At 41.5% G+C, this 27,007-nt stretch overlaps 1 protein-coding gene across 1 annotated transcript in view; it reads left to right on the forward strand.

Moving 5' to 3' along the window:
- Positions 1-2,649: 2,649 nt before the first annotated feature.
- The window catches only part of LOC126191178 (uncharacterized), a 93,030-nt gene continuing 68,672 nt past the window's right edge, over positions 2,650-27,007 (forward strand). The window contains exons 1-2 of the mRNA XM_049931953.1: positions 2,650-3,282; positions 20,993-21,221. Of these exons, the coding sequence (XP_049787910.1) occupies positions 2,650-3,282; positions 20,993-21,221 (862 nt within the window). The remainder of the gene's footprint in view (positions 3,283-20,992; positions 21,222-27,007) is intronic.

Raw genomic sequence — 27,007 nt, forward strand, 5'->3', positions numbered from 1 at the left:
AACCGTCATCGAACCCATCGTTCTACCATTCCTAGACCGGCAAGGGAACTTGCTGTTCCAACAGGACAATGCACGTCCGCATGTATCCCGTGCCACCCAACGTGCTCTAGAAGGTGTAAGTCAACTACCCTGGCCAGCAAGATCTCCGGATCTGTCCCCCATTGAGCATGTTTGGGACTGGATGAAGCGTCGTCTCACGCGGTCTGCACGTGCAGCACGAACGCTGGTCCAACTGAGGCGCCAGGTGGAAATGGCATGGCAAGCCGTTCCACAGGACTACATCCAGCATCTCTACGATCGTCTCCATGGGAGAATAGCAGCCTGCATTGCTGCGAAAGGTGGACATACACTGTACTAGTGCCGACATTGTGCATGCTCTGTTGCCTGTGTCTATGTGCCTGTGGTTCTGTCAGTGTGATCATGTGATGTATCTGACCCCAGGAATGTGTCAATAAAGTTTCCCCTTCCTGGGACAATGAATTCACTGTGTTCTTATTTCAATTTCCAGGAGTGTATACGTAAAATTCCACTTTAAAAATAATTTTGTTTGTAACGGGATACAGACAGCCGTTTTCCGTCTACACTGGGCGTTGCATGAAACACGTGATGAATACTACTTGTCTGGATTGATTCCACCTACTCATTTCAAAAATGAAATTGCAGTCATCTGCCAAAGTATCAGAAAAGTTGGGGAGGGGGAGGGGGCAATGCCCATAATTCTCCGAACGTTTTCAACTTCGGATGTATCCGGCGACATTGCTGGCCAAGGATGGGTTTGGCAAGCACGAAGAAAAGCAGTAAAATCTCTTGTCGTGTTCGGGCGGGCATTGTCTTGCTGGAATGAGCCCAGGATGACTTGCCAGGAAGGGTAACAAAACGGGACGTAGAATATCGTCGCCGTACCGTTGTGTTTTATAAGTGCCACGGATGACAACCAAAGAGGTCCTGCTAATGAAAAGAAATAGCATCCCCCAACATCACTCCTGGCTGTCAGTCCGTACAGTTTGGTAACCCACTGTTGTCCAGGGCGTCTCCAGATGTGTCTTCAGTGGTCAACGTGGCTCTGTTCGAAGCAAGACTCATCGCTGAAGACAATTCTGCTCCAGTCAGTGAGATCCAGGCCAAAGACGTGGTTGGACACACCCCAGATAGCAGGGGGAAACCAAGCTGACTGTTGCCTGCCATACGGCCTGATAACCAAGAATTATGGTTTTTTGTTGCCATACCATTCCATAGCAGGACCCCACTGGTTGTCATCCACAGTATCCTTACAGCACAGCGGTACGTCGACAATATTCTGCGCCCTGTTTTGTTAACCATCTTGGCATGTCATCCTGGGCTTACGTTTCAGGAAGATAACGGCACCTGCACACAGCGGGAATTTCTACAGCTTGTCTTCGTGCTTGCCAAAGCCTCCATTCACCAGCAGTGTAGCTGGATATACCTTCAGCTGACAACGTCCGAAGAATTATGGGCATGATCCTCCAACTAGCTTGGGATTTTGACTATCCAAAGCACCAATTGGATAGAATTTGGCACGAAATCCCTCAGGGGGACATTCAACAAATCTATCAATCAATGCCCAGCCGAATAACTGCCTTGTTGGAGGCCTGCCTTATAAAAGGAAACAAACGGTAAAAATCTAATGATTTAACTGAGAATGTGTTCGCGGTTTCATAACTGCTTTCTTACACTCTGGTGCATTCAATTTCCCCGAAAGTAATTGTACTTCACACGACCTGTTATCCACCTGAACTGCTCGTGCAGGACAAATAGTAATAATTTCATTAATATACTTACCAAGCTCTTCTACTGATAGAACTAGGTGCGTTTCCCGTTGTTCAGGTACAAGTAATACTTCATTAACCGTTAATCCATCTGTCAATAACTCTCCATCCAACTGCATATGAGTGAATCGTATAACATTAAAGGTAGTGACTGGGTATTGTACGTTAATATATATATACGTGCTTTATCAGAGTAAAATTTAAATGCGGAAACATGATAGTAAAATGCTTCGCTGCTCTGATTTAGGGAAACAACATAATGCAGACCTGCGGCAAATTCCCTTTCTGCTTGCAGTAATCTTTGCCGAAATATTTTTTGTGTTAACAGCGTAGTGCTTAATAGTTTATGCGGAACATGGTGGACAGATTCTTGAATTCTTTCCAATTCTTTTATAGAGCCTCTTGAACTGTTTTCTAATTTTCTCATCAACCTAAATATCCCTACTCTGCTGTTAATGTTTTCATAGGTTCTGCATTATACATAAATCCTTATTTGTGGTAATCTTTGTATAATTAGCATATTACTCTAACTCAGCTGTTATTTTATGCATCATTTTACTTATATGGTTCATGGTGTGGGTTCCTGTAGTCATGTCCTAGTTCATGAACCACGGGCAACGTATGAGTGGCCAAGTAAGTGGTCCCGACAGTCGGGATACCAGTTACTTTGGAATAAGGCTGGGCATCTCGGACATATTCTGAGTCGTGGTCACCTTTGTGCTCATTCGGCAAAGACTACCAAATCCACCGGTTAGTCCCTCAGCCGTTAGGGGTAAAACCCAATGGGACTCGGGGCAAGTAAGGCTAGCAACCTCTGCTTCCCTGGTACTTTAAATATGATGCTGGCAACAATCAGAGCAAAATGCCTCGGACCTTTGGAGGTGACGGAGTCCCACCTCTAACTGACAAACCAGGGACTCCTAAGATACGACTTGGCAAACAAATGGTAATGAGATGGGGAGCTATTAATATCAATGGGGGCTACTCTGGGAAGAAGGTAGAGCTGGCAGAGGCTGCAAGTAAGATGGGGCTGGACGTTTTAGCTGTTAGTGACATTTGGGTAAGGGGTGAGAAAGAAGGGGAAGTGGGAGAATACAAGGTCCACCAGGCAGGAGTCAAAGCAGGAATAGCACAATGGGGTGTAGGGCTTTACATCAGGAAAGAAATGGAACCCAGCGTAGTTGCAATAAGGTATGTAAACGAACGACTGATGTGGATAGATTTGGCAGTGTCTAGCAAGAAAATTAGGATTGTGTCAGTATATTCGCATTGTGAAGGGACAGATCAAGATAAGATGGATAGTTTTTATGAGGCACTCAGTGATGTAGTTGTTAGAGTAAAGGACAAGGACAGTGTTCTGCTCATGGGTGATTTTAACGCCAGGATTGGAAACCGAACAGAAGGGTACAAAAAGGTTATGGGTAAATTTGGAGAGGATATGGAGGCCAACAGGAACGGGAAACAACTCTTGGATTTCTGTGCCAGTATGGGCTTAGTAATCACAAACTCATTTTTTAAACATAAGAACATTCACCGGTATACTTGGGAAGGCAGGGGAACCGGATCTGTCATTGACTATATAATAACAGATCAGGAATTCAGGAAGGCTGTGAGGGACACACGTGTATTCAGGGGATTCTTTGATGACACTGATCATTATTTAATCTGCAGTGAAATTGGGATTGTGAGGCCGAAAGTGCAGGGGCTCAGGTCCATGTGTAGGAGGATAAGAGTGGAGAAACTTCAGGATAAGGAAATCAGGCACAAGTACATAACAGCGATCTCAGAAAGGTACCAGTTAGTTGAATGTAGTCAATTACAGTCATTGGAGAAGGAATGGACAAGGTACAGGGACACAGTACTAGAAGTGGCTAAAGAATGTCTTGGAACAGTAGTGTGTAAAAGTAGGATGAAGCAAACAGCTTGGTGGAATGATACAGTCAAGGCAGCCTGTAAAAGGAAAAAGAAGGCGTATCAAAAATGGCTACATACCAGAACCCAGGTAGACAGAGAAAGTTATGTTGAAGAAAGAAACAAAGACAAACAGATAATTGCAGCATCCAAGAAGAAATCGTGGGAGGACTTTGGAAACAGGTTGGAGACTATGGGTCAAACTGCTGGAAAACCATTCTGGAGTGTAATTAGCAGTCTTCGAAAGGGAGGTAAGAAGGAAATGACAAGTATTTTGGACAGTCCAGGAAAACTGCTGGTGAATCTTGTGGATGCCTTGGGCAGATGGAGGGAATATTTTGAAGAGTTGCTCAATGTAGGTGAAAATACGATCAGCAATGTTTCAGATTTCGAGGTAGAATGGGATAGGAATGATGATGGAAATAGGATCACATTTGAGGAAGTGGAAAAAATGGTCAATAGATTGCAGTGCAATAAAGCGGCTGGGGTGGATGAAATTAAGTCGGAACTCATCAAATACAGTGGAATGTCAGGTCTTAAATGGCTACACAGGATAATTCAAATGGCCTGGGAGTTGGGACAGGTTCCATCAGACTGGACAAAAGCAGTAATCACACCAATCTTTAAACATGGAAACAGAAAAGATTGCAACAACTACAGAGGTATCTCTTTAATCAGCGTTGTGGGTAAAATCTTCTCAGGTATTGTTGAAAGGAAAGTGCGAGTGTTAGTTGAGGACCAATTGGATGGAAATCAGTGTGGGTTTAGGCCTCTTAGAGGATGTCAGGACCAGATCCTTAGCCTACGGCAAATAATGGAGAAGTGTTATGAGTGGAACAGGGAATTGTATCTATGCTTTATAGATCTAGAAAAGGCATATGACCGGGTTCCTAGGAGGAAGTTATTGTCTGTTCTACAAGATTATGGAATAGGAGGCAAACTTTTGCAAGCAATTAAAGGTCTTTACATGGATAGTCAGGCAGCAGTTAGAGTTGACGGTAAATTGAGTTCATGGTTCAGAGTAGTTTCAGGGGTAAGACAAGGCTGCAACCTGTCTCCACTGTTGTTCATATTATTTATGGATCATATCGTCGCTAGGCAATGAAAACCTCGTAACTCAAATTGGTCAAATTTTACAGGAGAAACAAAAAACTAATTACTGAAATCACATGGGGACCTGATTAGTCAAATGTAGTGGTTCTGCTACACAATATGGATCCGATCATTGTACATAAGACTTTATTATGCACTTCAAATTGTCTCCCTGTTTTTGGAGTTCCGAGGTTTTCACGGTTATTTTTCTGGTAGTGATGGAGATAAGAGGCATATAACGAGTGCATGGTTAAAAATTGAAATGAATGAATGTTTAATTTGTTTTAAGAAATACTCACTTAAACTTTGCATTATTTGTGTATTATGAAACATCTGTAAGGATACATTATTACAGATATAAAGTGAAATGAATAATTTCACAATGATCAAAATATTGGAATCTGAATGTTAATAAATTACAGTGTTTAAAAAACATAGAAACGATGTTGGTAGCTTTAATTAAACTTTTATTGCTGTAAACATTTTTGCAGTTTATTAACATTTATTATTGTTACTATTGCTGCTACTATCACAATCACAGTCACAGGTGGCTGTAAACAAGTTTATTTTACGGCTGCATTTTTTTAGGCATGGACATGTTCTCTCATTTCAAATGTGAGGCAGTGTATAGCTTCTGAGTCATTTTGGACGTATGTTTCTATAAAATGCATGAGTATATCGGCAAATTCCGAAGCTGTTAGTCCACCTTCACTCTCGTGACAAAGGTAACAATAACCATTCTTACTTTTTAAATCATAGATGGTAAAGTTGTGGACCTTTAGTTTGCTTTTATAGTACAGTGCAGATGCTTTTAGTCTTGGAGAAAGCAGAAGTGCTTGAAGGTCCATAGAAAACACTCTAGCTGCTCCTAATTTATCACTATTTTTTGCTTCCCTTGCCTCAGTTTTTCAGGCCATATGCAAAGAGTATTCATTGTCTGAGAGATTGCCTGTCTGGCGAGAACAACAAATATCGCACTGGTTCTTTTTAGGAGAAAATAAGTTACGATTATTTTCATCGCATACTGTTTGTAAGCAGCCGGGATTTGTCCTCTTTTCTTGCAAAATGTAGTTCTTACTTACTCTGCCAGTTAGGTTCCAAGTAGAGTTTTGTGGAAGAACGACGGCAGTAATGCAATTCCAGTTTCGGCAACTCTGCAAAAAAATCTGACGCTGATTGTCGTCCACCTGAAACTTTCGTTGGTCTCTCCTGCATTTGAGGCCATTCTGTAAGTGTTCTTCTTAATGCACTAGATGCCCATGTTTTGACACCCCATTCACCTAAGCACAAAGTATTCAGAAATATAGTCTTGCAGACAGTTTTTCTCTGTCCTTTTATTACAAAATTGTAATATAGTGTGTTAGAACAGTGAGATTTATTAGATTCTGAATTATTTCTGAGTCTTTTAACTGGAACGTAGTAGACATGGCTTCACCCCAAGACATATCCTGCCAGAAATGATTAATTATTAGCTGTCTCTGCTCTTCTGTAATATCCCTGCAATTACTGTTCGAATTTAAGGAAGAATGTTTACAAGTACATCGTGATTTCATTTCCCTCCTACTTCTGCTCATTGTCGGTCTCTTTTTGCCAAACTCATCTTTTTGCATTACTATATGATCCTGTCCCCTCATATCTTTTTCTTTCTGCAAACTTTGAAGTGATTGATTGCTTTTCCCTTTACGGCGCTACTTAGTACTTTTTACTCCCACATCAACTTTGTCATCATTGTCTTCCGTGCTGTTGTTACTTCTATGGTCATTTTTGTTTTTATCTGGATCATACACATCACTACTGCTACTGGAGATATCATCCTCGCTGCTGTGTTCGAAAAGACTTTCAAACTCAGAAGTGGAATTCGCCTTTGTATTAGCTTATTTTTCCGCATTATCTGTAGTGTAAACAATAACGTCATCAATGATATTTAAATAATTTAATCACCTCAACTTTCAAACAAGGATCTTACTTGAAGTTACAGCAATAAAAACTACGGTTTACTTTCATTTTGTAGGTATACTCTTTCTTTTGGTGGAGGACAAGGAGGAACCTGACTAGAATCTTCTCCTGGTGATTTTATACGATATGACCCAATGTTGGCTTGTTTCACATGGTGAAGAGTGAATTTACTCTTTTTACCCATAGCTGAAAACCAACTAGTTACTGTAGAATGTATAGCCGGCCAGGGTGCCGTGCGGTTCTAGGCGCTACAGTCTGGAACCCCGGTACCGCTACGGTCGCAGGTTCGAATCCTGCCTTGGGCATGGATGTGTGTGATGTCCTTAGGTTAGTTAGGTTTAAGTAGTTCTAAGTTCTAGGGGACTGATGACCTCAGAAGTTAAGTCCCATAGTGCTCAGAGCCATTTGAACCATTTGTAGAATGTATAGGATTCTGTTAAGTTCTAAAATTATGTACCAAGTGCAGTCTGCTTTATGCGCGATGAAAACCTCATAAATCAACATTGTATTTAAGGAAGTCATTATTAATTCTGTATATTAAAATACAATACATTTCAATACCTAGAAATACTAACACGTACCTGTAGCAATAAAGCAGTGTTGAGTCTGCCAGTCAAAAAAGTTACTATCACATCAAAAAACGTTTCAATCTCGGAGCATGTGTTCGCCCTTCACACTAACAATGGCGTTTACTGGAGATACGAGGTTTGTGGCACAAACTACATATCACTGGAGATGTGAGTTTTTCATTATTGCCGCTAGATGGCGACACCGTACAACTCGAAGAAGGAAGGTTTCAACAGGGTATGCGGCATAATTGTCTACATTTGGTAATGGAGTTACTTGGATTTCTTTGTCAGATGGAGTTATGAGGTTTTCATTGCCTAGCGATGATATGTTGAAAACAATAGACTGGCTGGGTGAGATTAAGATATGTGAACGCAAAATAAGCAGTCTTGCATATGCGGATGACTTAGTTGTGATGGCAGATTCGATTGAAAGTTTGCAAAGTAATATTTCAGAGCTAGATCAGAAATGAAAGGACTATGGTATGAAGATTAGCATCTCCAAAACGGAAGTAATGTCAGTGGGAAAGAAATATAAACGGACTGAGTGCCAAATAGGAGGAACAAAGTTAGAACAGGTGGACGTTTCAAGTACTTAGGAATCATTTTCTCACAGGATGGCAACATAGTGAAAGAACTGGAAGCGAGGTGTAGCAAAGCTAATGCAGTGAGCGCTCAGCTACGATCTACTCTCTTCTGCAAGAAGGAAGTCAGTACCAAGACTAAGTTATCTGTGCACCGTTCAATCTTTCGACCAACTTTGTTGTATGGGAGCGAAAGCTGGGTGGATTCAGGTTACCTTATCAACAAGGTTGAGGTTACGGATATGAAAGTAGCTAGGATGATTGCAGGTACTAGTAGATGGTAACAATGGCAGGAGGGTGTCCACAATGAGAAAATCAAAGAAAAACTGGGAATGAACTCTATAGATGTAGCAGTCAGGGCGAACAGGCTTAGATGGTGGGGTCATGTTACACGCATGGGAGAAGCAAGGTTACCCAAGAGACTCATGGATTCAGCAGTAGAGGGTAGGAGGAGTCGGGGCAGACCGAGGAGAAGGTACCTGGATTCGGTTAAGAATGATTTTGAAGTAATAGATTTAACATCAGAAGAGGCACCAATGTTAGCACTGAATAGGGGATCATGGAGGAACTGTATAAGGGGGCTATGCTCCAGACTGAACGCTGAAAGGCATAATCAGTCTTAAATGATAATGATGATTTTACTTATATTTACCAATCCTTGCTCCGTACCTGTAATTTGCGCCGTATTTCAATCCACTTTTGTTTCTGTATGTCGTCCTATTTCTTGCACTTGGCCTATTGTACTAAACAAACTTGAAATATCATCATTATCTCCAATGCCATACAACGGTTTTTATTAGTTTATCACCCGCGTTCAGCCATTCTCTCTCCCTCTGCGCCAAAAATGTGGGATTGTACCTGTTACTAGATGCATCTGCTCTCCAAACTTATCATAGAGAAACTTAAGTCCATGTTACTCACTCCATGTATCCCCTACCGTATTCCCCATTTTGGTTCCTTTGACACTTCGAAGAACGTATCTTCCAAACTTCTCACTTCGTTACTTACCTCTCAGATGTTAGAGGTCAGTCTCAACGACCATACGTCATTCGTGAGGACCACATACGGCTTCTGCGCGAACAAAACCCCATTCAGCATAGGCTGGATGACAAATCCTTCTGCTCCGAAGAGGAGCAAGATCATAACATTCGCTAAACTCAATCTAAGCATCATCAGCAACATCACCTAGAGGAAATAATTCACATGTACTTCCTCCCTCCTTAGAACGAAGTGGGAATACAACAAAAAATACCTATATTCTTAAATACACTACATACGTCAATGAAAACAAAGAAAAAATCATACTATTACCCATTTATCTCTTACATCTCCATTACATTTCTAGATCTCAACCCATATGGCCTATTCTGCTGTATTTCTCTGCTCTTTTGCTTCTGAGTTTCAGTACATGGCAATTCCGCTGGTACTTGAGGAAAGAAATCTATGGCCCCTTGAAAAAATTTAATTGTACTGATATGTACAACTGAAGTTCGTCCAGGCAATTGTAACTTTACATTTACAGGCGACTTTACCTCGACGACATGGTATGGACCTTGAAACTTCGTCAAAAACTTTTTTGTCCAACCCTTTGAAATTTAAGGGTTCGCAAGTAAGACCCACTGACCTATTCGATACTGTGATAAATTCCTCTTACCTAACCCCACATGCTCTTGACGTTCTAGCGCTTTCAAGTTGACCTATTTTACCTTTTGCCAGACTTCCTTTAGAGTGTTTGCAAATATATTAATGTATTCACCTTCTCTTCCCAACTTTCGTTGAATCGTATCAAACGGATATGGCATTTTACGTCCATATACAACCTTGTAAGGTGATAACGCTGTTCCTGTGTGAGTCTTTGAATTGTAGGCACTAACTACAAAACCTAAATATACAGCACAGTCTAAGTGTTAACAATTCGCTTAATGGCTTAGCATCTTTGAACTCTTTTCGTGTGACCATTTGCCTATCGGTGGAGTGGGATCTTACATAATTTCTTAACTTTCAGTAAGTGACACAACTGCTTAATGAGATCAGACTTAAAATTTGTCCCTTGGTCCATAATAATCTTTTGTGGTAGCCCAAATTTAAATATTCAAAGATTTACCGTACTGTAAGCTGCTGTGCCCATTTCTGATGCGGTGTTGCTACCATTACTAAAATGCCTCGAAAAGTGATCGATAATTGTTAACACATACTTGTTTCTGATTGACTCCTGCGAAACAGTTCCAAAATATCGGCTCATATCATTTGAAATGGGTAATCAGACTCCGGTTGTCTTTGTGATTGTGTCTTTTGATGGCATAAATCAGGGTGTTGCACACACAGAATGGAGTTCTTGACATACTGTTGAACATCAGCGCATGTTATTCTCTACCAGAACCTTTCTGCTTCTCTTTTATCTATTGTTCACTTACCCCCATTACAAAACAACATACGATCATGTGTCTGCTGAAATGCCTCTGTCTGCACAGCTGCTGGAACTACAACACGTGATTCACACTTGGTTGATCTACACAATATTCCATATTATATGATAAACCGTGGCTGTTCGCAAAACAGCCTGCATAAGTGCAAAAGGTGGACCAACGTGGGACTGACTTTCTCAATTTGTGAAGCTGTTTCTCTTGAATAAATCATCCAGGTTTTTTCTGAAATTAAAATCATTTGTGTGTCTGTACATCTGCATCACATCTACTAATTTCTGTCCCATTCCAATAATTCTTTGGTGGTGTGCCTTTAATGTGTTAGAATGTTGTTGACGACTCTATGATAAACCGAGAAATAGCAGCTCTGTCTTTCTATCTCTGATTTCAGATTCTCTCTGATTTTAACTTTGTAAGGACGTGTGTATGCAAACAGTGGTAAGTGCCAAAAACAAGGCTGTTAATAGTAGTAATGTGTGTAATATTCGTGGCAAAAAATGCCTTTCAGGGACGATTTGTACTGATTTGAGGATGACGTAGATAACTTCGACTCAGATAAAGATCCTCAGTATTTTCCTGAACGTGAATGTGCTTCAGAAGTTTTTGCTGATCAGGTAAATGTGAATAACGCTTTAAGCAAGTAAAGGACGTTAAACTGCAACCCTTAGCACTGGTTGCTTAAATTGTTGTGACAGTGTGAGGGAAGAAATGTTATCGCCCATCCTTAACATTGTGCTTAATCATAGATTAAGTTTTGAGTTTATTAATGTCATTATTTCAAACCTTGGTAACGCACATCTGAGTATCATAAATGAAACAGTCCAAAACTATTAAATTTGTATTTTTGACTGGTTTCACAGTAATACTTCTTTAACTCGCCCAGCAAGTAAGCAATGTTCAGTCAATGGCAATTGATGTTAAATGCACTCAGTTTCAAATAGCCAATGTTAAGTACCCATTGATGTAATTTTCAGAATAAAATTTTTGATAGAATTTACAATTTTAAAAATATGTCGATACGCTTAAAATGTCTGAAAACAAGACGTGTCTTATTTATGTGTATTTATTAAACTATACTGCGCATTTTGTCAAAACAAACAACTTCCCCCTTGCGATTTTTTACAGTCAAGGTTTTCATATCAGTGCAGAGCTTTCCCTTTCTGTCTTACCTTACTCATCTTCCTGTGGTTTACTGGTTCTAGCTGTGGACTCATGAACCATATCTGATTACTTACTGATAACAAGTATGTTCGGCCTGGGGATGTGCACCCTTGTCAGGCTGGAATGTTAGCAGTCACGTCGTAAAGCAGTCCACGTGTGCATGATCTCACAGAAGCTACTGAAAGGTGTCCTATGTTAAACTTAGTTGTAATTTCTAGAATTCATTATTATTTGCGAGTCACTTGGTTCTTGTGTTACTTTATTCTCCGAAAGTCAGCTGTGAAATTTGGAAAATGATATATTTAAAACTACAAGGTGTCTGACTATTATAGGTACAAACGAAAAAGGGCGTGTAGATGACAATGAAACAAGCAAATAATCCCAATAAACACGGCTCCGGAAACGAATGGTTTCTCTGATACCACTTATACACAAGTGCCAGTGCTACAGTACTGTTAACGTCTAATGCTACGGTTGGATGACGTTCCTTTCAGTGAAAGAAAGCGTATGTCATACAAGCATGATGGCGCACTAACACGCTTTCAAGTGGCTGTTCGGGAATACATAGCAGCTCCCCCATCTAGAAGCAGTTCGACTTTTTTGTGTGGGGATCTATAAAAGCTTTGGTGTATTTCAAAACTGTTGTGTCAATGAACCCTGGGATTGCATTGTGGATGGTGGTTGTCCATTCATTTGGAATATGCCTGGAAATTTTGAACTTGTGGAACGCTTGTTGCAATGTTTTTGTCCTCAGACACGTAGCTGTGTTCATGCACTCCGTCATAATAGGTGATGTAGGGGAATCCGTTTGATTACAGACCTAAGTTTATTGAGATAAATTGCATGTTCTATTGTCCCCTACACGCCTTTCGCTTATGGCTATAACATATAATGCTTCCCCTGAAACGTGTTTGGGGTGGGGGGGGGGGGGGAGGAGGCGGAGGTAGCGGGTGGTTCGTGACCCGCATGACATTTCCACACCCGCTGAATCCATGTCAGTCTTCGAAATCTCTTCTCAACGCCATAGAAATAAGCATATAATTTCTATGACAAAAAAACGCACCTTGGTGGAATATCCGATTGGGACAGTAACCGATAGATGTGATATATACAGGGTGCATCAAAAAAATGTATACACACTTTGAAGCGTCATAGAAAATTTATTCCCCGTTCTACAATGTTAAATGTCTGGAAATGGAAAGCTTAAAGTCCAATTGGAAAAATAAATGTACTTTGAAAATGTGATTAATGTTCAAACTGGTGGCCTTCAGCATCAATACATTTCTGAGTGTGAGTCACCACTGATTCCGTACATCGTACCAAAGTGTGCAATGAGATTTCTGCACACCCCACCTGAATCTCTGTCCAAAGTGTGTCCAGGTTACGTGGTTTACGTTTGTACACCTCATCTTTTACTGTGCCCCATAAGAAGAAATCCAGCGGCGTGAGGTCTGGAGAGCGTGCTGGAAACTCGATTGGTCCCCTGCGTCCTATCCACTGGCCTGGCACATTGTGATCCAGGTTTGCTCGTACGTCCCTATAATAGTGCGGTGGGGCGCCATCTTGTTAAAAAAACTCATCATTACCGTATAATGCACGAATGGCAGGGAATATGGAGTCAGCAAGCATTGTTAGGTACGTTTCTCCAGTAACAGTACCTTCAAAGCGGAAAGGCCCAATGAGTCCCCTTGCAGACAAACCACACCACACATTTACACCAGGCAAATACACAGCCTTTTCAACTGTAATGTGAGGATTATCGTCAACCCAGTACACACAATTGTGCCTATTGACAGTTCCATTGAGTTTGAATTGGGCTTCATTCGACCAAATTACGGTACCCATAAATCCCGATTCACGTCTCACCATCTCCTGAACCCATTCACAAAATTCTAACCTTCGATCTGGATCGTCGTCACTTAGCTGTTGCACAAGCCTTGGGATGTACACACGAAACTTGCCTTTCTTCAGAATGCGAAGCACACTACTAGCACACACATTACTCTCACGTGCCACTTGCCTTGAAGATTTTTGAGGCGAATGCTGAAACAGTTCCAAGACCGCAGTTGTGGAATCATCACTTGTAGCTGTACGAGGTCGCCCAGATCGACCTTTATGCACATCACATACTGTTCCATGAATTTCGAATTTGTCTCGTAGACGTGTAATTGTTAACCTTGAAGGTGGTTCTGTACCATACTCACTTCTCCACTGTCTTCGAACCGCAGCTACATTCTCAACCTTCCAGTACCACTTAATTGTCCGCTTCCGCGCTTCAAAGCTCACACACACGTCCGCCATGTTACAGTTACTTCCTTGCCACTGCTGCCACCTGTTGAAGAAACATATTACTTTCTCACAGGTATTTAACCTTGTAGAACGGGAAATAAAATGTCTATGGCAGTTCAAAGTGTGTATACCTTTTTTTGACGCACCCTGTATATTCACAGACAAACAAATAATTACAGTTTCAGAAAAATTGGATGATTTTCCCAAGACAAAGAGCTTCACAAGTTGAGCAAGTCAATAATGCGTTGGCCCACCTCTAGCTCTTATGCAAGCAGTTATTCGGCTTGGCACTGATTGACAGAGTTGTGGGACGTATTCCTAAGGGATATTGTGTCAATTTGGCTAGCTTACTTTACTTTACTTTACTTTACTTTACACGTGGCTAAGGCCTTATCGACCATACACCTGCTCTACGAGCCTCTTCCAATTATTTCTATCCAGGGAAATTGTTGTCCAATCAGAGTTGATGCCCATCCTAGCTGCATCTTCCCGGATATTCTCCATCCACCTAATTCGAGGTCTTCCTCTTCTTCTCTTTCCTTCTAATTTCTTAGTGGATGCTATTTTGGGTAGTCTGTTCTCCGGCATCCTTGCTACATGACCAGCCCAGTTCAGTCTTCTCTTCTTTAACATTTCCACAATGGTACTATGTTTGTACAGCTCCCGTAGTTCTTCATTTTTCCTTATCCTCCACTCCATGACATTTTCATCGAAGATTGGTCCAAATATTTTTCTTAGTATTTTTCTTTCAAATATCAACAGTTTTTCTTCATCTTTTTTCCTGAATGTAATAGCTTCCCATCCATATAATGCTACTGGTACAATAGTTGACTGATAAAAACGGATTTTGAATTCAGTACTAAGTGATCTCATCCTTAAAATTTTGATACAGCTGTAAAAAGTTCTATTAGCTGCTGCTAGACGGGCGTCTATTTCTATTTCTGCTCTATTGTCTCTGCTAAAAAGACTCCCTAAGTACTTGAAGTGGTCAACTGCCTTGAAAGTGAGACCATTTACGGTCAGTGGTGTATTCTTTTGGAGTTTTTTACTTATGACTAGATATTCTGTCTTTTCTTCATTCACATGAAGTCCAGCTTTCTCAGCTATTTTGTAATAATTTTGCATCATCCTGATTAATTCAGCTTTTGAAGTGCTTATTAAGGCTACATCATCTGCATAAGCAAGTCTAGTAATGTTCTGTCCCTGCAGTTGGATCCCTTGTGGATTAGTTTTGGTGAATTCTCTATCAATCTTCTCTAAGATAATATTAAATAGAATAGGTGAGATGGCATCCCCTTGTCTCAGTCCAGTGTACACCTTAAAATTTTCAGTCTCTCCTGCAGGTGTCTTAACTTTGCATATGGTTTCTTCCAAACACATTTTAACTAATTTGATTAATTTTAATGGTATTTCAAATTTTTTCATGGTGTTTAAGAGTGTCTGTCGGTGTATGCTATCATAGGCCTTCTTGAAGTCTATAAATAGAATATGGCTAGCTAGATCGTCAAAATTCCGAGGTGGTTGGAAGGCCCTGCTCCAAACGTTCTTATCTAGGGAGAGATCCGGTGGCCTTGCTGGCCACGGCAGGGTTTGAGTAGCACGAAGACAAGCAGTAGGAACTCTCGCTGTAATATAAACCCAGGATGCTCTGCCACGAAGGGGAAAAAAGGGGCATAGAATATCGTCGACATACGGCTGTGCCGCGGCTGACAACCAAAGCGATCCTGGTATGAAGAGAAATAGCAGCACAGACTACCGCCGCGCGGGGTGGCCATGTGGTCAAGGGCGCCTTGCCACGGTTCATGCGGCTCTCCCCGTCGGAGGTTGAGTTCCCCCTCTGGCATGGGTGTGTGTGTATGTGTGTGTGTGTGTGTGTGTGTGTGTGTGTGTGTATGTGTGTGTGTTGTCCTTAGCGTAAGCTAGTTTCAGTGAGATTAAGTAGTGTGTAAGCCTATGGACCCATGACCTCAGCTGTCTGCTCCCATAGTCCTTACCACAACTTTCCAAATTTCTTAGGAGTGTATTATTGTCGTCAATAATTTACAAATTAACATTGTAACACACTTTTTAAAAATTGCAGTATACCGTTTCAGTGTAATGCAGCATTGAAAATTTTTCAGAAACACATTACCTTTATCTTTAAATGTCAATAACGTATCAACGATACAAACCTTCAAGGTAAAATACAGGTATGATAACCAAAACCGGAGTTTTAACATAGCACCGTAATGAATGATCTCGTAGTTTCTGGAGCCAAAAGTTGTTGGTTTGCATCCCGTTAAATGCAATTTTTTTCATGTTAGCGTTATTAAAACATTCTGTTAGTTTCTTATGAATGTGATACAAGTATGTTCAGCAATGTTGGCTTTTATTTACATTCAGTCTTATCTGAGAACAAAGGATGGAATAAATATTTAGCAATTTCTGAGTATGTGGTTAGGCAGGAACCTAGGAGGACAGCTTAAATTGGTGCGAGTGAATCGGGGAGCAATAACATTCATATTCTTCCTCGTCACAAAGTCGATAGCCGACCATGCGGTCGTCGATATACGCGTGACGTTAAAATGACGTCATGTTTGCGGGAATTATTGTGAAACGATGCGGATATTTCAGTGTCCGCTCTTCATCGCTCCACTATGATTGCTCCATGGAATTCTTTCTGGTTGTCAGGCCGTACGGTGTGTGGACTTTCAGACTGGTATCTCAGTGCTGCCCGGGGCGTCTGCAGAAACGTTTTCGCTGGTCGTCGGGGTTCATTTCGAAGTAGGATTCAGCTAAGTTAATGGGGTTCCTGGCAGAATGTGGCCGACACCATTTGCAAAAGGGCTTGTTGGCATACAGAGGTCAATGGCAGTCGGTGCAGGGGGGAAGAGCCGTGAGCTCAGACCCCTTCCCCTTTCTGTGAGTCGCCCATAAATGGTCAGTGTCGTCACTGAAGCACTAGCTGCACACCGGATCCATGATAATGATGAGTCTGGAACTAAAAATGCCTTTCTGACGATTGCTCAGGCCTCTCGTTTTGTCGTCTCTCTAGATCGACCGCTTCCTTCTTGACGCTGTGTTCGGCCATGGTTCGCTCATTCCTGCCAACATCGTCGATGGTGGCATCGCTGCTGTTCAAATGTCCAGCGACCCGCCAATTACTCCAAATGGCTTCTTCAAGTCCACCTACACGTCCTCTCTCGGACGCTGATATCTATGTTGGGAGCAACATACTAACGAACTACTAAAGCGCCTAAACAATGCTAATGATGTCGGACATAGGGGATATAAATATAAAAAACTGGCATATTTTGCTTATTTTCACTCCATTATGTCATATGGTATCATATTTTGGGGTAACTCCACAAACAGAGAATTTTTAGAGTACAGAAGCGTATAATAAGAGTAACGGGTAGTGTAAATCCAAGAACATCATGTCGAAACCTATTCAAAGAACTGGGCATATTAACCACAGCTTCTCAGTATATTTATTCCTTAATGAAGTTTGTTGTAAATAATACATCTCTTTCTCCAACTAACTGCTTAGTACACAGAATCAATACCAGAACTAAGAACAATATACATAAAGATTTAAAATCACTTACTCTTGCCCAGAAAGGAGTCCAGTATTCAGCAACGCATATTTTCAATAAGTTACCAGCAACCATTAAGAGTTTAGTTTCAGACAAGGCACAATTTAAACACAATTTAAAAGAATTTTTGGTGGCCAACTCCTTCTGTTCTATCCATGAGTTTCTCAACAGGTGCAGTAGACCATTTTCATGAAAATTTATTATACTTTAATTTTTGACAATACTTGGTTGTAAAAGCCAAGTAACTACCTACTGTGTGAATGATCGATGTATGGAAAGCAGATGTAAGTCTTAAGTCTGTAAATAGTGGAAGTTTAATTTTAAATCTTGTACATAATCTGACTTCTTAACTGAGGATCACTGAAATGAATAATTTACTTTAATTTTTGACAATACTTGGTTGTAGTAGCCAAGAAACTAGCAAATGTCTGAATGATGGATTTAATGAAAGCAGATGTAAGTATTAAACCTGTAAATATTAGGATTTTAAATTTAATTCATGTACATAACTTTACTGTTTATTGACTGAGGATCATTAAAATTAATGAAACTCAAGTTTTTATAATTACATTTTGTAATGTGTTTATCTGACATGTTCCACACCCAGGAGGATTCCCTCTGTTATGGGTCTATGGAATGAATAATTAATCTAATCTCTAATCCATGTGTACTGCTCCCTTGCCTGACTGCGAGGCATGCGTACTGACCAACTGGGTACTCAAAATGAAATTCTCAAGGACCTTATGCCCCGGTCTCGACATGTTCCCTGTTTACTATCCTCGCCAGCTGCACGCTGAAATTGCTCTGCAGCACCACACATTCGACCATCGCCCGCCATTGTTCATAATTTTGTATTTCCTGTCGATATCTGCTTGAATATTGATTTATGACAAATTTGCATGACTTCTTAGTTTGCATGGTTGTTTTTGTCTTAGTGTCTACTTTCTAGAGAGTATTCTGGGTTGTATGGCCGTGCTCCTGGTGACGTTGAGATTTTTCAGATTGAATCCGAAGACGTCCAGCGCAGGTCTAGACGAAACGCCAGGAAGAGAACAGTTTCTTGGACCAGGGTCTTACAACATGGAAGGCTCTGCAGCAACTAAGAAATCCGGTCGTCAAAGTCTTCATTGTATAGTTAGTATACAGGGTGGCACATTGATCGTTACCGGGCCAAATATCTCACGAAATAAGCGTCAAACGAAAAAACTACGAAGAACGAAACTTGTCTAGCTTGAAGGGGGAAACCAGATGGCGCTATGGTTGGCCAGCTAGATGGCGCTGCCATAGGTCAAACGGATATCTACTGCGTTTTTTTAAAATAGGAACCCCCATCTTTTATTACATAATCGTGTAGTACGTAAAGAAATATGAATGTTTCAGTTGGACCACTTTTTTCGCTTTGTGATAGATGGCGCCGTAATAGTCACAAATATATGGCTCACAATTTTAGACGAACAGGTGGTAACAGGTAGGTTTTTAAATTAAAATAAAGGACGTAGGTACGTTTGAACATTTTATTTGGATTGCTCAAATGTGATACATGTACCTTTGTGAACTTATCATTTCTGAGAACGCATGCTGTTACAGCGTGATTACCTGTAAGTACCACATTAATGCAATAAGTGTTCAAAATTATGTCCGTCAACCTCAATGCATTTGGCAATACGTGTAACGACACTCCTCTCAACAGCGAGTAGTTCGCCTTCCGTAATGTTCGCACATGCATTGACAATGCGCTGCGCATGTTGTCAGGCGTTGTCGGTGGGTCACGATAGCCAATATCCTTCAACTTTCCCCACAGAAAGAAATCCGGGGACGTCAGATCCGGTGAACGTGCGGGCCATGGTATGGTGCTTCGACGACCAATCCACCTGTCATGAAATATGCGCTTCAACCGCACGCGGGCTATGTGCCGGACATCCATCATGTTGGAAGTACATCGGCATTCCGTCATGCAGTGAAACATCTTGTAGTAACATCGGTAGAACATTACGTAGGAAATCAGCATACATTGCACCATTTAGATGGCCATCGATAAAATGGGGGCCAATTATCCTTCCTCCCATAATGCCGCACCATACATTAACCCGCAAGGTCGCTGATGTTCCACTTGTGGCAGCCATCGTGGATTTTCCGTTGCCCAATTGTGCATATAATGCCGGTTTACGTTACCGCTGTTGGTGAATGACGCTTCGTCGCTAAATATAACGCGTGAAAAAAATCTGTCATCGTCCCGTAATTTCTCTTGTGCACAGTGGCAGAACTGCACAAGACATGCAATTCCTGGTGCATAGAAATATGGTACGGGTGCAATCGATGTTGATGTAGCATTCTCAACACCGACGTTTTTGAGATTCCCGACTCTCGCGCAGTTTGTCTGCTACTGATGTGCGGATTAGCCGCGACAGCAGCTAAAACACCTACTTGGGCATCATCATTTGTTGGAGGTTGTGGTTGACGTTTCACATGTGGCTGAACACTTCCTGTTTCCTTAAATAACGTAACTATCCGGTGAACGGTCCGGACACTTGGATGATGTCGTCCAGGATACCGAGCAGCATACATAGCACACGCCCGTTGGGCATTTTGATCACAATAGCCACACATCAACACGATATCGAGCTTTTCCGCAATTGGTAAACGGTCCATTTTAACACGGGTAATGTATCACGAAGCAAATACCGACCGCACTGGCGGAATGTTACGTGATACCACGTACTTATACGTTTGTGACTATTACAGCACCATCTATTACAAAGCGAAAAAAGTGGTCCAACGAAAACATATGTATTTTTTTACGTACTACACGAATATGTAATAAAAATTGGGGGTTCCTATTTTAAAAAAACGCAGTTGATATCCGTTTGACCTATGGCAGCGCCATCTAGCGGGCGAACCATAGAGCCATCTGGTTTCCCCCTTCAAGCTAGACGAGTTTCGTTCTTCGTAGTTTTTTCGTTTGACGCTTATTTCGTGAGATATTTGGCCCGGTCACTATCAGTGGACCACCCCTGTATAGTTCCAATATCTTAAGTGGTGTCATAATTCTGGAGCTTTAAAACCTTAAAATTACTTGCCTAACTCATACAATTTGCGACATTGTTCTCTGTAAGTTATCGAAAACCATTTCTCGATATGTTTACTCGTTCTGGAAATATCTGAGGTTGCCCGTCTTCTCTACATCACTCTGTACAAACATGCTGTTTGGGCCGTAAATAATATATTTCTATTTCCTAGCGGTAATGTTTCAAAAACGTGCAACCTGTGTAGCTCCTCCTACGCAAAATATATTAAACATTACAGTGATTTCTTTTTTAATTCAACTTCTTCTGTCACCCTCTTCTGGGTAGGCACCACAGCTTCGACAAATTTCAAGAAAGCCATCGTCCCAACAGGATGTATTTTACAATTGTTCTTTCTTAAGCATTAGTAGTGCGTGGCTCATTTCCAAGTGGAATGTAGATACGTCATTCTCGTCAAACAGCATAACACGATTGTCGAAGTGCACAATCTCGCGATGGATAACCTCAAAACACGTATGCACACGGCTGTTTACGGTAACGCCACATGCGTACTAGTGAAGTCACGAGAATTTTGTCTCTGGTTTCAGGTACGACCACGTGACACCTACAAGCCCGACACCCGTAGCAAGGTCACTGTCCCGTAACGTGTGTTATCAGACGGGCCCTGTCCCGCTGCACCGTGTGCCCAGCACTATCAGCGACGCACCTCGGAGAAAGCTGTCCCGCCACAGGCCGCTCCACAAGTTCGTACACCCTCTGCCGACAGTCCCACGTGCCCCAGGCGGGGAGCAACACGCACCAGCAGCAACTCGGAGGTCTCACACTGCACGAAGTTGCAGACTGTCTGGCTGAAGGTAGGGCCGGCAAAAGAGCAAATATCGGCAGTGGCATTGCTTTCAACGACGTGTAGCGTTGATCTTCATGTACGTCAGTGGCGTGTTCTGAAAACGTTGGTAAGGCATGTAACATAAAAATTACCGGTTTTATCTATAGTGAAGCGCCAAAGAATGCGTATGCGTATTAAAATACAGAGTAATGTGAACAGGCAGAATATGGCGCTGCGGTTGGCAACACCTATATGAGACAAGTGTCTGCCGCAGTTGTTAGGTCGGTTACTGCTGCTACAATAGCAGGTTATCAACATTTTAGTGACTTTAAACGTGCTGTTATAGTCGGCGCACGAGCGATGGGGCACAGTGCCTCCGAGGTAGCAATGAAGTGGGATTTTCCCGTGCAACCATATCACGAGTTCACCGTGAATATAAGGAATCCGGTAAAACATCAAATCTCCGACATCGTTGCGGCCGGAAAAGATCCTGCAAGAAAGGGACCAACGATGACTGAAGAGAATCGTTCATAGTGACAGAAGTGCAACCCTTCCACAAGTTGATGCAGCTTTCAGTGCTGGGCCATCAATAAGTGTCAGCGTGCGAACCATTCAACGAAACATCATCGATATGGGCTTTCGGAGCCGAAGGCCCACTCGTGTATCTTTAATGACTGCAGGACACAAACTTTTACGCCTCGCCTGGGCCTGTCAACACCGACATTGGGCTGTTGATGACTGGAAACATGTTGCCTGGTTGAACGAGTCTCGTTCCAAATTCTATCGAGCGGATGGACGTGTACGGGTATGGAGACAATCTCATGAATTCATGAATGAACCAGCAGAGGGCTGTTCAAGCTGGTGGAGGCTCCGTAATGGTGTGGGCTGTGTGCAGTTGGAGTGATATGGGACCCCTAAAATGTCTAGATATGACTCTGACAGGTGAATCGATCATCTGCTTCCCTTCATCTCCACTGTGCATTCCGACAGACTTGGGCAATTCCAGCAAGACAACGCAACACCCCACACGTCCAGAATAGCTACGGAGTGGCTTCAGGAACATCCTTCTGAATTTAAACACTTCCGATTACCAGTATTGTATCTAATATGTTTATTCTTTTCGAGGAATGCGCGAAAAACTGTTAGAGAACCAACAAGATTAGAAAAAAACACTTTACATACCCACATACACAATGCTGCCTGAATGACGGAACCAAATTCAACTCGTAGATCTAACTGTGCACAAATATAGCATGAGCAATTACGTCTCTAACTTTTGCTGTCGCCTCTGCCGATAAATAAGTCCTACCTTTGATAAATCTCTCCCTTGCACCTATATTTGAATACAGTTGATAACTGTGAGAGATTTGACATCCAATGCTTCACCCAGTAAAATAGCAACAAAGGTCGCGACATTCGTCTCAGTCTTTATTTCGGAGAGCATAACGCCATGTACAGTCGTGTCAAAATTATCCGAACGACCTGAATTGCATTTCGCCTGATTCGCATGCAACCCACATAACGCAACTGTCTAGCAGGTCCTCTAATCGCTCCCTGGTACACTCGTTTGACTATTGAAAATGGTTTCAACAAGTCACCACTGGAAAACACTGCTCTGTATCGCAATAACTCAAGATGTAAAGTAATACCACGATACTAGAAATACCAGGGAACACGTTATCACAGATAAGACTGTCCTTAAGGCTTGTAAGCTCTCATTTATTGCTATAAATGACATACCTGAAATGTTACCACTCTCATTATGACGTCAGATAGGTAATGCACGTAGGAAGTTCGTCGTTTCCCGGGTTCGATTCCCGGCGGGGTCAGGGATTTTCTCTGCCTCGTGATGACTGGGTGTTGTGTGCTGTCCTTAGATTAGTTAGGTTTAAGCGGTTCTAAGTTCTAGGGGACTGATGACCACAGATGTTAAGTCCCATAGTGCTCAGAGCCACCACGTTCGTCGTATTCATTATTTCCTCTTCAAAGTAACATACCGTAATTGTTATTTAACACAAAATGACATTAAAAATTTAAGTTATTCACGAGCAGCTAGTTGCGAATAAGTATGAACTTCAAATGACACGACGAACCGTCTCGTTCTGCATATGGATTCAAACCCAGATCATGCAGATGAAGATTTCGTGACTGACGGAAACTAACAGTCATTCCTGACTAGACATAAAAAGAGTAATATACCTCGATTTTAGACAGTATCAGTTAGCAAATATCAACTTTAAATTACATAACGTAAAAATTTTTAACGTGGGCGAATTCCTACCCAGCATCTGTTGTCCCTGTTAACGAACTACCAGAGATGTTAAATATTGCTTCTTCACAACTAACTTACTTGAAATGCCGTGAGGTAAAGCTTTGTGTTGGACAGGGATTCGAACCCAGAACCTAATCGGATTGATATCGAAGCACAATCAACTGTGATATATTGGATTTTCTCGGCAGTAGCTAGATGTTTTAACTGAACTGACGAGACAAAAATTTAATTTTTTTCTTCCCAGGACTCCAACCCGGCACCTATAGCTGTTATATTCTAAAGAAAACGAACGTTAAATATGGGTTTGTTACACCAGCAGCGACATGTGAGCATGTTTCAATTAGAAATAATATGACGAAGAGTTCAGTGCTGACTGGTAATCGAACCCCACACATATCGTTGTTGACTACATACAAACAGACGTCAGCTGCCGAATTTTTCTCCACCAGCAGCTCGGAATAACACCCTTGAACTTACAGTGATCTCGCATATAGTTATATGTCTCGCTGGGAGTTAAAAAGTCAGATATCGTTAGTGTTGACAACGAATGAATATGCATTAAAAATCAAAATAATTTTCCACCAGCAGATAGGTGTTCTCATGCTAGAGCTTGATAATTCATAATGAAAACCTTAGTGCCCGGCCAATATGTGCCACGCCCAATATGTGGAGATGCTGAGGAATCTGCAGTTTTGAACAAACTGTAGTCGAGCTGTCTTGTCACGAAGGGATCAAAATCCGCGTTAAGAGCGGTCTGAGTTGCATTCCCAGTTCAGAACCAATTTTATCGACACACAGAAGCTCAGATAAAAGATGGAATAAGTATCCTGTGACCCTACATAGCGTTTGCTTCGTCACTGAAAATGAATAACTAGTATAAGAAAGGATACTGGTGACAGAGTTTCTACATGTCGCCACTCGTGAGTTTATTCTGGTTCAACCTAACGTTTACTTGGTAGAGAAGGAATATCATGTTCAATTGTGAATTTCAGACCACACTTCCATTATACCTTCTTCACTTGGCGTAGCTAGAAGCGAATAGAATATGTCTCTCCCTATCAAAAAGAATCAGCAGAAGTTCGTATCGAACCTAGATCGTCAGTATACGAACCTAACATCTTGAACTGTCTGTCTCTCAGAAGTCTACATCCGGCCTTATGCATTATCTCACAGCACTGTGGAATGCAGAAGTTCTTACACTGCTGCACAACAGGTGCACAATGCTGCACAACAGGTAACGCCTCTTTCCGCTGCTGACAAGCAAATTTTGGGTTCCTAGGAGTACATAACTTTATTTATGAAATGCCACATCTGCATACCTGTTGAGTATGACACAGCATACCAATTAAACACAGACCCAATCGAAATCTAAATGAGTAGTTTTTTACTAATTCGTACTGACAGAGTCTCGCTTGTGTACAGATACTCAGTTTTATTAAAACAGACTTTCGTCGTAAGGTTGTCGTGGGAAGTTTTATTTCATTTCTTATAATACAGTGCACAATTTTCGTAAGGTTTCTTTAAGTGTTGTTAAAACAATACTAAATATGAGAGATAAATTAATTAATCATCAACGATATATGCAAATTCTCAGATGTTATCTAAAACCGTCTGACAATGCACATGCAGTTTATTGATTACATGCATGTCGAAAACTTGTTCAGAGTTAAAGCTGTCAAACAAGGTTTGAAGAAGAATAAAATGCCACTACCAGAGGACACCCAATATAGAAAATACTTTTCTGACTATTTTGGCACGATGCGCGCTCCCCAGACATAATACAAAAGCTTCGAGGTGCATCTGCTGCCTGGCCGTCTGTTAAACCTGAAAAGAACAAAATGTCGCAGAAGTGAGCCCTGAAGGGAATTATGTCCAAAGTTCCATTACACTAATAACTTTAGCAGACAGCAGAATTGCGTTTTAAAAAATGTAGCAGTGGATGTAATAGTGCGCGACGCTTACCGTTACGCTAGTAGCTAGCAGCTCCAGAAGCCGACAACAGTTCCTCCAGAACTTCTGCATTCCACAGTGCTGTGAGATAATGCATAAGGCCGGATGTAGACTTCTGAGAGACAGACAGTTCAAGCTTTCCTTTTGCACTGAACGACGGTTTCAACAAACAGATAGCGCAATAGAGTAGCTCAAATGGAAAGGAACACTTCCTACTTAAATTTCTGCATCCTACACTGTTGGCAGTTCTGTGTAGGTGGCAGTTACGTGATTTTATTTCGGTGTTTACAAAATAGAGTCGAATGTATGCACTGGGTAGCCAAGGCAGCTAGTTCATGGCGATTCGGTCAACCAGGTACATGACTGTACTGAACATGCTGGAAACCACTACAGGGAGCCTGTGTGTCAGAATTCTCATCGAGTGTGCCGCATCGGTGTTATGACAGAAAAATGAGCAACGGAGAAGAGGATTTGGTGGTCTGTTGGATTGATGTTAGGTTCGTATACTGACGATCTAGGTTCAATACGAACTTCTGCTGATTCTTTTTGATAGGGAGAGACATATTCTATTCGCTTCTAGCTACGCCAAGTGAAGAAGGTATAATGGAAGTGTGGTCTGAAATTCACAATTGAACATGATATTCCTTCTCTACCAAGTAAACGTTAGGTTGAACCAGAATAAACTCACGAGTGGTGACATGTAGAAACTCTGTCACCAGTATCCTTTCTTATACTAGTTATTCATTTTCAGTGACGAAGCAAACGCTATGTAGGGTCACAGGATACTTATTCCATCTTTTATCTGAGCTTCTGTGTGTCGATAAAATTGGTTCTGAACTGGGAATGCAACTCAGACCGCTCTTAACGCGGATTTTGATCCCTTCGTGGCAAGACAGCTCGACTACAGTTTGTTCAAAACTGCAGATTCCTCAGCATCTCCACATATTGGGCGTGGCACATATTGGCCGGGCACTAAGGTTTTCATTATGAATTATCAAGCTCTAGCATGAGAACACCTATCTGCTGGTGGAAAATTATTTTGATTTTTAATGCATATTCATTCGTTGTCAACACTAACGATATCTGACTTTTTAACTCCCAGCGAGACATATAACTATATGCGAGATCACTGTAAGTTCAAGGGTGTTATTCCGAGCTGCTGGTGGAGAAAAATTCGGCAGCTGACGTCTGTTTGTATGTAGTCAACAACGATATGTGTGGGGTTCGATTCCCAGTCAGCACTGAACTCTTCGTCATATTATTTCTAATTGAAACATCCTCACATGTCGCTGCTGGTGCAACAAACCCATATTTAACGTTCGTTTTCTTTAGAATATAACAGCGATAGGTGCCGGGTTGGAGTCCTGGGAAGGAAAAAATTAATGTTTCGTCTCGTCAGTTCAGTTAAAACATCTAGCTACTGCCGAGAAAATCCAATATATCACAGTTGATTGTGCTTCGATATCAATCCGATTAGGTTCTGGGTTCGAATCCCTGTCCAACACAAAGCTTTACCTCACAGCATTTCAAGTAAGTTAGTTGTGAAGAAGCAATATTTAAAATCTCTGGTAGTTCGTTAACAGGGACAACAG

Source organism: Schistocerca cancellata, chromosome 6 (assembly GCF_023864275.1).
Source record: "Schistocerca cancellata isolate TAMUIC-IGC-003103 chromosome 6, iqSchCanc2.1, whole genome shotgun sequence".
Classification (NCBI taxonomy): Eukaryota; Metazoa; Arthropoda; class Insecta; order Orthoptera; family Acrididae; genus Schistocerca; species Schistocerca cancellata.